The 13,473-nt window shown below is 35.2% G+C and overlaps 1 protein-coding gene across 1 annotated transcript in view; it reads right to left on the reverse strand.

Annotated features, from left to right (window-relative positions):
- Nucleotides 1–13,473, reverse strand: part of LOC120628435 — a 58,861-nt gene that overhangs the window by 31,184 nt on the left and 14,204 nt on the right. Inside the window, exons 4-7 of the mRNA XM_039896807.1 lie at nucleotides 8,961–9,068; nucleotides 8,336–8,476; nucleotides 4,140–4,292; nucleotides 1,791–1,921 (exon numbers count right to left, since the gene is read on the reverse strand). Coding sequence (XP_039752741.1) covers nucleotides 1,791–1,921; nucleotides 4,140–4,292; nucleotides 8,336–8,476; nucleotides 8,961–9,068 — 533 coding nt within the window. The remainder of the gene's footprint in view (nucleotides 1–1,790; nucleotides 1,922–4,139; nucleotides 4,293–8,335; nucleotides 8,477–8,960; nucleotides 9,069–13,473) is intronic.

Here is a 13,473-nt window from a genome sequence, read left to right on the forward strand (position 1 = left end):
TACGAATTGTGAACTGCAGTATTTTATGCTTCTGAATTAACTAACCATATTTTCTTATATTTCCCAGACTTTGAACATTACTTTCAATGGTAAGATCTGTATCGCGTCTAAAAAATTGGAAACTAGTTGTCTAGTCTATTATCTTAAGAAGGCAACCTTTTATACTTAATAGGGTACTTTGATAGAGTCAAACGATATTATTCAATGTAGCGGCAGAAAGCTTTTAACATTAATATATTTTTCAATATATTCGCTCGTAAATGGGCTCTCTGGGTGGCTTTTTAACAGAGTTGTGCGAGGTAGCTATGCTGGGGATGCTAAAAACCGATCCATTAAAAACACATCCATATGGTTATCAATATCAACAAAATAGTGCTTGTACAACACTTTTTCGCAAATGTTGAGTGTCCAACAACGCCGAACTATGTTAGATACTTGCTAGATTTGTATTTGGAGATGTGCTCAAAATTTATGCTCTATTATTTTTACCTCCATTCATTATATATCCATATAAACCTTCCTAGCTCTATCTCGTTCATAATAATTAAGTTTATCGTGGGTTTACTTGGAACCCTCTATGTTTTAGTTTTAGGTTAATGAATATAGTTGAAGATCTTAATAAAAATTATTTATATGAGGATTCTGTGATAGGTCTATCTGAATAGGGGGTTTTTGAAATTAATTTAGTTTATAATTAGCTCCGTTATACTGTTTACCATTGATGGTTATGACAGTATTCCCTCGCATTGCAGTTACCTTGTACAGCTTTTATTGAAAGTCGGTCAAATCACAAATGTTGCTTAATCGCAGTTGTAGGTATTTAAAACTATGATACACAACTTTATACGCAGCCTGCTTCTGTAGTCTCACCTTACATTCGACTATGGCAGACAGCGTTAAACTTTAATAGTACCGCACTGATTACAAAGACTGCGATAATATTTTGCCTTGCAGCTTTCAAATCCCAATACTAGTCTTTTTGTTTTGTAGTTTCCAGCGACTTTTTATTTGAAATCTATTGAAAAATATGCATTGAGATCTGTTAAAAGATGCCCGAGACACTAACGACTAGGTACTTCTGAGATAAAAATATATTAATATAAATAATTCTAGTTTTCATTTAAGCGAACTAAAATTGTTAATAGATTTTACTAATTGCTTACTTAAATAATGGATGCTTTTGTTAGTTCGTTTTCCAGCGTAATAATATTTAAATGTAGAGAGTTTAATGTCTAGACAGTTAAATAATTATTTAAGAGAAAATATTATATAGTGTAAATGTAAAGAAGCTTTTCAGATCCAATTAAAACTTTTTTTAATCTTTAATTTGTGTAAATATACATAGGTTTTAATTATTTTTTTATTCCGTACAAGTTAGCTCTGCTATATCTATACTGATACTAAGCGATAATGCAGTTTTATATGAAACCAAGCAAATTGGAAAGGGAGAGATACCGTTCCAATTTGCTTGGTTTCAGTATCTTCCAGGAACGATAAATCGCTTAGCCTTAAAGTTTAATTGATTAAAGACGACACCACCAAGTTCTAAACAAATGTAGTAGTTATAAATTCTAAAGTTAACCCATCCGGTATTCGGACCCTGGCCTCCCCTTTTATTTGGGCGCACGGATGCATTCTTTAATTCAAAGCGTACACGAATTAAGAGTTAAAAAAATGTACTGCGTAATTTATACATAAAAATCTTTTATATTTTCTCAACTATCTCTTACTGCATACTACAAACATGAATTCGTAAATAAGGTAACGGTAAAATGCGTGCAAATACTTACTCAGCATTTGTTTCTGGCGTGGGTAAATCCCCGATCGTAGTCAGCGTTAATGTTGACCAATAGAGGGATCCTAGATACTTCCTGGTCAGAGTTGCGTAGTCACCCGGCCGATGAGGATATGCCCAGTCACCCTGAATCAACGATGTTATTAACACGAGTATACAACGCGTCATGTAAAAAACCCACTGACAATGGTCTGCGCAGTGGACAGTAATTAGAATAGTAAGTGAATTTCGTACTGAATAAGAAATTAAGATGAGTAAGGTAGATAAGATAAGAAATACTACAACTGGAGGAATAACTGATTCCTCATGGAAATAAGGTAATTTCCGGAGCTTGAAAGTCAGTTTGCATTATATTACCAAAGATTAAGGATAGGCACACAGAGGTCCAACGATGCCGCGTAGACAGAGCATTCGTGCGGTAAGTACAGGGGCGAGGACTTTACTTTGTAGTTAGGGGTCTACACTCTGTTGCGACGCGCGTTGCTGTCTAGACAACGAACTTTCTCTCTTCTTTCTAAATTTATTAAGTTAATTATTATTGAACGCTCAATGTCACACAGTCACGGTTCTTTTAATAGGTGTACTTAATCACAATTTTTATCAGCTCAACTGATGGTCGTTCAATGCTGGTATTTTGCAGGGATTTTCATATTCTATGGGGTTGTGCCGCGTCAGTCCAGCGGCTAAGACTAATTTATGTCTTTTGCTCAACTGGGAGCACTTCTGGTTTGTTTTCCAGTATTTTTTTTTAACTTATCCTATAGCCTCACGCTCGCGCGCTTTTTTTATTTATTTTACTTCATATATATAATAAATCACATTCTAAACGAAATACATAAGTATTCGTTTTGATTATGGGCCATATGACAGAGGAAGGTAGAAACGAACAAGTAATTCAATGTATAACATAACAAGTCACAGCGTCAGGGTTCTTTTTACGCAACGTGACTTATACAGGATGTGTCATAAACAAGGGATAACCTTATATCTGCAAATTGTGGAGTAACGAAATTACGATATCTCAGAGGTAAGCGAGTTTTGAGATATCAATGTTATCAATATTTTCTAGAAAATAATGTTAAAATCAACCTTTAGATATTTTCGTCAACAGTATCGAGTGAGAGTTTGTAATTATTTTTGTTTCAAAACTCACGCAATAATTATTTCAAATATAATTTCTACAAATGTGCCTAAGTTAATCCTTAGGAATTTTCTAAAACACTTTCCTTCCTACAATATAATGAAAGTGTTTCAGAACGCAACTTTCCGTGGCCGTGGCGTGAAGACTTTTGTTTTCGTGCCAATTTCTTGTTTTACGATGCCTTGGCAGGGCAATCCACCTTGTTTGTAGTTAAAATTTTGTTCTGGCTTGTTATGTCTTTAGTTGTCCAACGGTAAGTAGGTTTGTACTGCTATAGGTTAACCATCTAATAAAGCGGCCAAAGGAAAGTAAATTCAGTCAACTGCGATATTTGTGGCACGATAGACGATGTTCAGCTCGTACTGGTGAAATGTAACAGATATCAATTGTAGCGATAAGATGTTTTGTGGAGATGTATCAACAGATTGGAGTTAGGTACTCTTACGAGTCTTTTCTCTGAACTGAAGGTTTCAGGTCACAGAAGGAGGCAAGAGTCTTAATGTATTAGGTTTTTTTATCGTTATCGCCTGGTTCTGTTTATTTTGCAACACCCTTAATTTATTTTTATCAATAGCAATATTATCAGGTAGTGTCTGTTACACTCCTATTATATTAGGTATTATTTGAATTAACTTGAAATATGATATAGCTTGCATATCTGTCTTAAACTCAGTCTCAAAATAAATATATTTTTTTAAATTCCAAAACAAATTTGCAATTGACTGCCAATTCACCTGCTGGTATTAAGTAATGCAGTCTAAGATGGTTAACTGCTAAGCTGTTAGGGCTACGCGACATCGTACCGGAACGCTAAATCGCTTAGCGGTACGACATCGTAGCGAAGCCTCCCACCAGCCAAAAATTAAAGATAATGAAACAAGAATAAAAAATACTTATACACTTTTAATAAAGAGGTCTTTCTATATTTATTTATTCGAACATTCCGATTCCCAATAACTTAAATTTAAGGAATATATTATTAAATATTATTTAAATCAATCACTAGGTATACTAAAGCCGGGGCGGAAATGCTTGAATGTTTGAATAGCGGTCACAGGAGGTATAGGCCAGGATTTTACGGCTAAATTATGTACATGTTTTATTCAAATCTATAACTATTCAAATGTCCAGTCCGCGACTCTTCTCCGCTCCTAGCTTTTATTTCATGCTTTTACACTGTACTTAGCAAAAATGTACACTTACCTGGAATCCTTCAGCTTCTGATAGCAGAAAGTAAAAACAGCCAAACCAATGTGCTAATATAAGCAGTATATGAATGAGGTTGATGACGCGCCAGAAGTTTGGGTAAACCGTCCTGGACTCCACTATATAGTAGCAGCTTACTGCTCTGTAGACCTGTGAACATAACAATAAGTGCTTTTATAATTAAATAAATAAGTAAATAAATCTTTATTTGGAACATAGCTAAGCGAGATCAGTGAGTCAAATTGGGTAAATCTTCACTTTCTCGTTAGTCTGACTATTTATGTCTCAGTTCTTTTTTATTCCTTTACAAAATAGCTTTCACTGCAATTTTACCTGGTGGTAAAGTGATGATAAAGTCTATGATGGTATCGGACATGTCGTTTTGTATGGCAGTTATAATAAAATTATACCCCTAATCGGTTTCTATGAGGTACCAGAACGATAAAACGCTTAGGAGCACGTTTGAGTCTGTAGTCAACCAGCCGATGCACCAGACTAGACAGGAAATGCAGGAATTATAAATTCCTAAATTGCCTATAACGGGAATCTAACCCCAGACCTCCCACATAGATCCATCATAGCGTCGGGGTATGAGATAAATAAGGCCCTTTTATCTCATACATTTAGATTGGCAGAACTTATCTAAAAGAATTCGATTTTACTTCAAACTTTAACTTGATTGCTTATTTATTAAATAAAGCCAAAATACTTATAAAAACTTCAGAGTAAGGCGATATAATTTAGATAAACTATTTCGTTGAACTTAGTTTTATCAGCCCGTTTATTAAGGGTTTCGACAATAGTAAATAATAATTAAACTCTTAAAACGGAGCATACCTTAATATAGTTATAAAGATCGTACCATGTTAATAAGTAAAATTGTTTTCACAGTTTTACTTAGAGTACGTTAGTTATAAAGTATATAAGTTTGCCGTGATAAAATATCCTATCGTATTACATTACAACTTCTTACGTGGGCAAGTCCATAAAAGATGTAATATTACAAAGATTTTATATGGTACTTTAAAAACTTAATCCCATTCTTCATCGCCGAAGTACCTTCCCGATTACTATTCCCGGTTGTCCAAACTTTCAAAACTAGTTGGTAACTAAATAGAGGTATATCATTTCTCTTTTTGTACCTAATCTGATAAGACTTGACTATGTAGGTCAAAATATTGAAACACTTAGGTTTATCGTTAATTTTTTTCTGTGTAAAAAATGTTGTATCAGGACATTATCTTCGTGATGATGACATTTATTTATCAGTTAGGATGTGGTAAGGATTCGTAATTTTTTTATGAAATCGTGTCACATGGTGCTTAACGTGACGTCAGCGCCAAGGGCAAATGGCTGGGCTTAGTGTATGAGCTGGAAAAAATAATACGTAAAAAGGAGAATCCTTTGTCATGCCATTTTTGTGTTGTTACGTAAAAACAAAATTGGTTTGTTTCAATTTGTCTTTTTCCTTAGTTAATTTTCTCAGTTTTTATATCTTTTTAACTTCATTTTATTCTGTAACGACAGAGTAAAATGAAATGTATGCCCTTTGTTTTAAAGAATTAATTCATCTAAACTTAAATTGCGAGTTCTCTTGGCAAAATACAAAACAGGATTATATCATTCGTACTCTAAGATAAGAAACATTACATCGACTTTCCTTTGATGTTACGGTGTTTCGATACTCAAAAACTACTTCATGATTGCGAGAAAATAAACCACAGGTTGCGACAGGTGAGATTGCTGTCTAGGGCTAACTTATAGTGGAATAAAATAAAACTAGTGCTTGACTGCAATCAAATGCAAATGTGGAGTGCGCATGTCTACGAAATGACTTTTCACTGATTTGAAGGAACCCATAATATTAGGTAACGGGGAAGACGGACACCTGCAGAAAAGCTATCTTGATATATGCGGTACGTATTATAAACGAGGAAGTAAAGTTGTATTTACTTTTAAGTTTGATGGATATCAACTACGTAACGCTGCCAGACCCTTTGAATGCCTCGACGGTAGGAAAGTGGAACCAAATCAAATTATTCCTGACACACCTCCACACTTTCCGCTGTATATCTTCGTAGGACACCGACAGACAGGTGACCTTTATTTCACGTATGATATTGATAATATCGAGGTCACAGGAGATTCATCTGGAAGATTATGAATATATAGGATGGTTGCGAAAAGCCGCCGCCTGAATGTAATTGTAATTAATTCATCTGAATATTCATCACATGCTTAAAATATATGGAACAGTGAAGCGGCACTTAGCGCGTTTTACAAGGGCGTGGATATAAAACGTTATCGTTACAGTAAATTTAGGGAGATTCAAAACATGATAGAGTGAGGTTTGATGCACTATCACCATCATCGTTGAAGTTCTTTTTATGCAACATTAAGCTTTATTCGTTCTAAAATTAGCTCTCTACCCATCTTTCACACAGACACCAAAAATCGTCTGAAGATTTTGAATTTACGTCGATAATGACCGGGACTAGTTTCTCTCCGAGGCCTAAGTCCGGTACTAAAATAGACATGGAATGCGTCGGGTTGACATAGAATATATTGTTAGTGCCATAAAATAATTATCGCTCCCGTTATTCATGTTTTGTCTATACCGATAGACAAGAGAATGGGTAGACATAATTTTGTCATGGTGCGCATGCTAGCCTGACAGAAAAATAATGGGTCTCGGGCGATTAATAAAAAATTTCGGCAACAGCTAATCGTCTGATACATTTATAGTTATGAAGCTGTAATACCTAACCTCATCAAGTGATTCAGAAATTGGGATTTGGAAAAGATTATGTAGATATATGTTTATTTTATTATAGTAATATAGTAATATTTTAAATTCAAAATTAATTTATTTCAAATAGGCCTAATATAAGCACTTTTGAAACGTCAAGTCTGTCTGTGTGCATTGACTCTACCACCTATAGATCACTGTTCGCTGTCCACTTGTATGCACCGAAACCAGCCCGCGTGCGCAACTAACGTTGCCGGCCCTCGCATTTACTACGTTCTTTGTAAAAAAATAAATGTCCTAGTTAACCAGCAATCAGTTTAATTTCATTAAATAATCCATAATACAGTCCACAATCTGTATATACGCAACATTTTGGTCCTTCGAGCCGGATTTGAACCAGCGACCTATGGTTCTACAGTCCACACAATCTATCTAATATATGTCTATTGTTAACACAATATTTACAATCACCTCGTATGACACCCATGTGAAGGAGATGGGTGGTGACAGCTGTATTCAATTTTTTTTTATTTCACTACTTGTTGGCCCTTGACTGCAATCTCACCTGGTAATGCTGCAGTCTAAGATGGTAGCGGGCTCACCTGTAAGGGAGTATGGTAGCCCATACCCCAATCAATTTCTACAAGCACCGGAATACTGAATCGGTTAGCGTCACCTCTTTTTTGGTGGGGTGGTAACTACGGCCAAAGCCTCCCACTAGATCAGACCAGAGAAAATTCAGAAATTATTAATTTTCAAGCCACTGAGGATCGAAACCGGGACCTCCTACATAATTTCACAGCGCTCACCGTGGCGCCAGGTAGGTCGTCACGATCGTCTAATCTGCCGTTACCAACATACCTCTATAAAATTCAATATAGCTGATTAGGTCCGTATTTTCAGAGGTCGGTCCCGGTTATTATCAACGACTTAAGGACTTAAGAATTTAGGTATCCTAAAAATAGTATTTTTAAAAAAAGAATTAAAATATATTCTACGACAATATACATACCGACATCTAGCCCCAAAGTAAGCATACCTTTTGTTATGGGAACTAACATGACTGACGAATATTTTTTGTTAATCAATAATACATATAAGTACTGTTAATATACACATAACACACCCACTGAAAAGCACTCATGTTCACCACACAAGCATTTTACAGTTGTGGGAATCGAACCCACGGCCTTCGACTTAGAAAGCAGGGTCGCTGCCCACTGCGCCAATCGGCTGTCAAACCATTTACCTTTATTTTTAAAATATTTGTAAAAACCAAAGAGAGTTAAATCTTACTGAGGATAACAAACAGATTAATAGTTTTTATTTTTAAATTTTAACTAAGTAATGAAGTTTTTATATTCAACGATGTAAAATTTTATACGATATCGAGTCTTGACTATAAACTCGCGAAGTAAAATTTTAAGTAGTATATTTGACTTACCTTAAGAAATCTTGGAAAGCGTATAATAGGGTTGGTTCCAATCTTCAACTGTATGAGGTCTAATGGTGTTAAGGCTGCGATATCCAGCAGAAAGGGTCGTGATGCCAGGTAATGTTTTGCAAGCTTTTTTGAATCGTAAACCTAATTATGAACATAAAAAGTTACTTCAATTGACGTAGAACTGATGAAAATCTTGTAGTAAAAAAGCTTTTGTTGTATATACAAATTTATAGTGATAACAAGTTATTGGCATCGAAGTTTTTTTTAATCCGAGATATTATTATGAAAATTAAGATGCTATACTCCGCGAAATGCATTAAAATTAAAATCTGTATGGTGCAATATATATAATTTCTTGAATGTTTTACACAACACCAAACAGATCCCAGGCAATGTACTTTCTACGCACGTTTCGCTCTGACACCGGAGCATCCTCAGGAGATTTTGACATTAAAATAACAACCGGGTGTAATTGCACCTGTATGGTGCAACAAATATAGCAAATTAAGTTTAATTTTCATAATATATCATGGAATTCCGCAAAATGACGCCTGCTTCTATCCAATATCTAGATATTATTTATTTTCTGTAACACAGCTTGACTCTTGTATGCACTACATCGTACCATAAGCCCCTGTTCTAAATATCCAGTCCGAAGCTGCACTACCAGGTCAAGGGCAAACACCACGTCTCCAATACCATCGCAAGTCAACCAGAAGTAGTGGCACATGATCTGCGAAGAGAAAAACCTTATCTTAGAAAATAGTGTCCACCCAGTATTTTTTATTTGCATGAAATTAGGTTAAAATGTCCGGTTATAATTATCCGATTTTCCGAAAAAATACTAGTGTAAACAGTTAATGTATTCTCTTATTACGTGGACATACCTGCGGGATAGCAATAGTATGCCTGGTAACCAAGAAGCGGCCGTATCGTATCATGTTCAAGTTACGCCGGCGCAGCAAAGTCCGGAGGCTAGCTTTGAATCAAGATGCGTTACCTTTTTTACCTCGCTTCCTATGGGAATCGATTGTAAGACCTAGGCTAGGGAGCTCGTGCTACAAATCGGCCGAGCATAGTTACTAAGTTTAGATTTAATATTACAGTAGTTTTTAATGTGATTCTTAGACTAATAAATGTATATTAGTCTTAACATCTTTTTATTCTGCACCCTGCTGCGACCCTAAAGATAAGTCTCTTCAAAATATTTGTATTGCCACAACTGGCGTTAACTTTTTTGAATTGAAAGTGTTTATGATAAACATTCACATACATGCAATTAGTTATTGTGAAAACATTGACATTTATTCGACCAAGCGAAGTAAGGTATGGGTTCACTGGGTGTTTATACATATAACAAATTTTAATTTCAACTGATTATTTATCAAAACAGAAATATAAAGTAACAAATTCATTACTTATACGTCTGCATTTCTTATGAACACGCAGAGTTCAACATTAGCCGATTAGGCGTTCTTCAAACAGAATTAATTAAATGAAAAGATATGATATTTCTTAAGGCACGTTTCTTGGAAAGGTTTATGTATTTATTTATTTATCATCAAAAGCCTATAACAATCTGTTGCTGGATCAAAGGCCATTTTTTGTTCTCGTGGGGAAATCCTCATGGACACCGCACCACGCGAGGTGGAGGCACGGTGATTATGTCGGACTCGTACCGACTGAAACCCCACGGTGTTCCTACCAGTCGCCTGGTACGGGAACGCTTTCGCACACGTCCGCGACCCAGCTGAGCCGCCATTGCAGCTGAGTCGCGGTTGCTCTACTCTGGAAAGTACTAAAATGTCACAACACAAGGTGCCTTCCAACCCGAGGACTTATCTCCAACGGGTGACGGATTCCCCGCATTCATCGACCAAAGGCCTGTCCCAACGGAAGGGTTTGCTTATAATTACTACGCTGAGCAGACGGGTTGGCGATCGGCCGTAGATGGTATTAGTAGCACAGAGAATGGCACTGCCCTTTCTCCGTTATATACTTGTTTATAATATAAGAGTATTAGCTAGTGTGTACTTAAGCAGCTTATAGTTTAAGGTGTACTAGCAATCATATTATATTTAATACTATGCTAATACTAGTATGTATTAAATATGTTGCAATCGCCTTTACGCATCAGCGCGCGGTAATTACACTGATGATGTATACGTATGTATGGCAGCCAAAAAATGCTTGCTCTTATTCTGCACGTAAAGTATTATACATAATGTCTGGAAGCCCAGGCCTCACAGCCCTTTTTGTTTTTCTTTGTTCAATTGCAAGTTAGCTCCCGATTGCAATGTCGTCGACTGCAAGTGATGATGCAGTCTATGATGTTAGGAAGCTAACCTGTTAGGGAGTATGGTAGTTTTTTTGAATATCCTGTTAATTTATATAATCGGTTTCTAAGCGATATCGTACCGAAACGCTAAATCGCATAGCGGCACGCTTTTGTTGGTACGGTGGTAACTAGCCACAACCAAAGCGTCACACCAGATTTAACCAGAGAAAATTGAGGAATCGAACCCGGAAGCTCCAACTTAAAACCACAGCGCTCAAGGCTCTACCAGCGAGGTCTGCAAAGGTCCTTTATGCTTGCTATGTCTACGAACACTACGAAATTTAATGAAAATGAAATAAAACGAAGTAATAACAATAAGTTTCTTCAGTAGACTGCATTTAAGAATGCCTCTTTTAATTTTATATCCAATAAATTCTATTCTTCAGACTAACGTGTTAGTATCTATCGATATTTTCGGTTGAATCTTTAAACGTGATATCACAAGAAAACGGCAAGCTATGGTTTTTGTGATGAACGAATGCCTTTGATAATGTCGGGGCCGGAAACCTGTTATCGATAAAAAATAGGTAGAAAGAAAATGTTGCGATCCCTCGTAAGATAAAGGCACCTTTTTTACGCGGGCAAAAAGAGCGAAGCGGCACTACTCTTATTTATTCCTGCTACATTTCTGTACATATTTTTTATAACCTATTTTTTATGTCGACATAATTTTTTTCAACTATTTTTGAAAATGTTAAGGAATAAAAAGGGATAATACCGAATTTGGTCTATACAGTCTGTTTGTACGTTAAAAGTATAAGAGATCCAAATTGTAGATGCATCTTAGTTAATGAAAAAAAGCAACGAGTAGTTAGCACCTCTAGAGATATTAACTAGATATGTGTGGCAAATAACGACGCAACTAAAAAGTAGCAGATCTGTATTAAGGAAACTATTTAACTATCTCGTTTATAGCATTACCGTAATGGCTATAACAAACACTTTTTTTTTTTTTTTTTAAGGAGTAGTTTACTCCCCCTTTTATATTACACACGTTTATTATCTATATATATATATATATAAAATAAACTTGTGTTAGTTACACCATTTATAACTCAAGAACGGCAAGACCAATTTTTGATGATATTTGAGTTTTGGATAACTCTTAGACCGGAATAGGATAATAAGTATTAAAATATAACATTCATCAAAAAAAACAACTGATCCGCGGTACGAAGTTCGCCGGGACAGCCAGTTTTTGATATTATTTCCATCCGTGCCGCACGACTTTATCTGTAGGGTTATAACACCCACCGGACCAGATCAGACATAATTCAGAAATAACGAATTCCCTTATTTCTCCTGCCGGGAATCGAACCCGGGAACTCCTAATTAAAACCACAGCGCTTACAGCTATGCCAGGGCGGTAATCAGAACATGACACTATTTTCCTACTGACTTTGCTACGCAATGTAACCGAAAGTACTTATTTACGATGCTTATAAAATTACCCTTTTTTTTTTTTTTGAAAAGCTCAGACTCTATTTAAAACATCTCACTGCATTCTAGTGTAAGGAATACACGAGAATACACAAACATCCTTTTGACCCCCGAATAAAAGTTACTCAATTGGATACACGAGCAAAGTGGTAAATTCAATTACTAAATACTGCGTAGCGCCGCTACAATTGTGTTTACGCTACGAAGGTCTACGTTTTTCGTAACCAACTACATAAAGTGGACATTTTATTTCCTTTCTCGTTAGAACCAGAACGTTTTATGGATGAAACGTTTAGCCTAGTTTTTATATTAGGTATAATTCGCTACTATGTTTAATATTGGTACTTAACTCAAATACATCCTCATGAAATAACATCCCTTTTATCTTTGTATCTTTGTATTTTTACGCATTGAGTTTAAATAGGTAAATGTTAAATGATTATTTTTAAATACGTATGTAAAGAAAAATCATATAATAAACTTATATTGCTACTTATGAAATAGTTTTAAATACGTCTGTTGACATGAATAATATACAGCTCCTTTGATTATATTTTATATTGAAATTGTTATAATAATACTGACTAACTGACTCAAAATATAACATAAACTATACAAGACATGTTCGCGTGGAACAGTGAGAATAATGCTGGATCCGTTTTCGTGCTGATGAGCACAATAAAAGAGCAAGCCTTTCTATTAACCTATTCCTTTATTAACCTATTATAGTCCACTAACTTATATCAGTAGATTATATGATAAAAGTTAACTTTTCATCGTAGATAGACTACGATGAAAAGTTAACTTTTATCATATAATCTAAAGACAGATGTTGTGACGTCAACTTGTACACTTCTCCCGGTATCATCATCAAAGTAGACAAGAGTGTTAAGTCCTTCCCACGCATGAAAGTACGCATGTGTTGCGAGATTAGAGGTTTTAATTCCGAATTTATGATGAAATTAGTGCCATGTGAACTAATGTATCAGAAAAATATTTGTTTTTACTTTTAGAATTCACTTTTATACATTATAGTGTATAGTTTCAGTTATACTTTTATCTAAAGGAAAACTTAATGAGAAAAAACGCAATTTTCGTTTGGCTTTAATCATTAATTATAACAGTTTCTTTGTTAATTAAACAATTTGTTTTGTGCAATTATAGCTCTGGGCGTTAGTAGTTATAATTTAAGTTTAATTGTTATATTCTTAGCGTTCATTTACGAAGGAGAATATAGAACAATTACATTGCTGTTCGTGAAATACGAACTTCGCCTCATTATTTTTAACCATTTATGCGTAATATAAGCTCAAAGGTGTTTAACATATAAAAAGAGTAGGTACGTAACAGTTTTTTTTCT

Source organism: Pararge aegeria, chromosome 12, assembly GCF_905163445.1.
Source record: "Pararge aegeria chromosome 12, ilParAegt1.1, whole genome shotgun sequence".
NCBI classification, from domain to species: Eukaryota; Metazoa; Arthropoda; class Insecta; order Lepidoptera; family Nymphalidae; genus Pararge; species Pararge aegeria.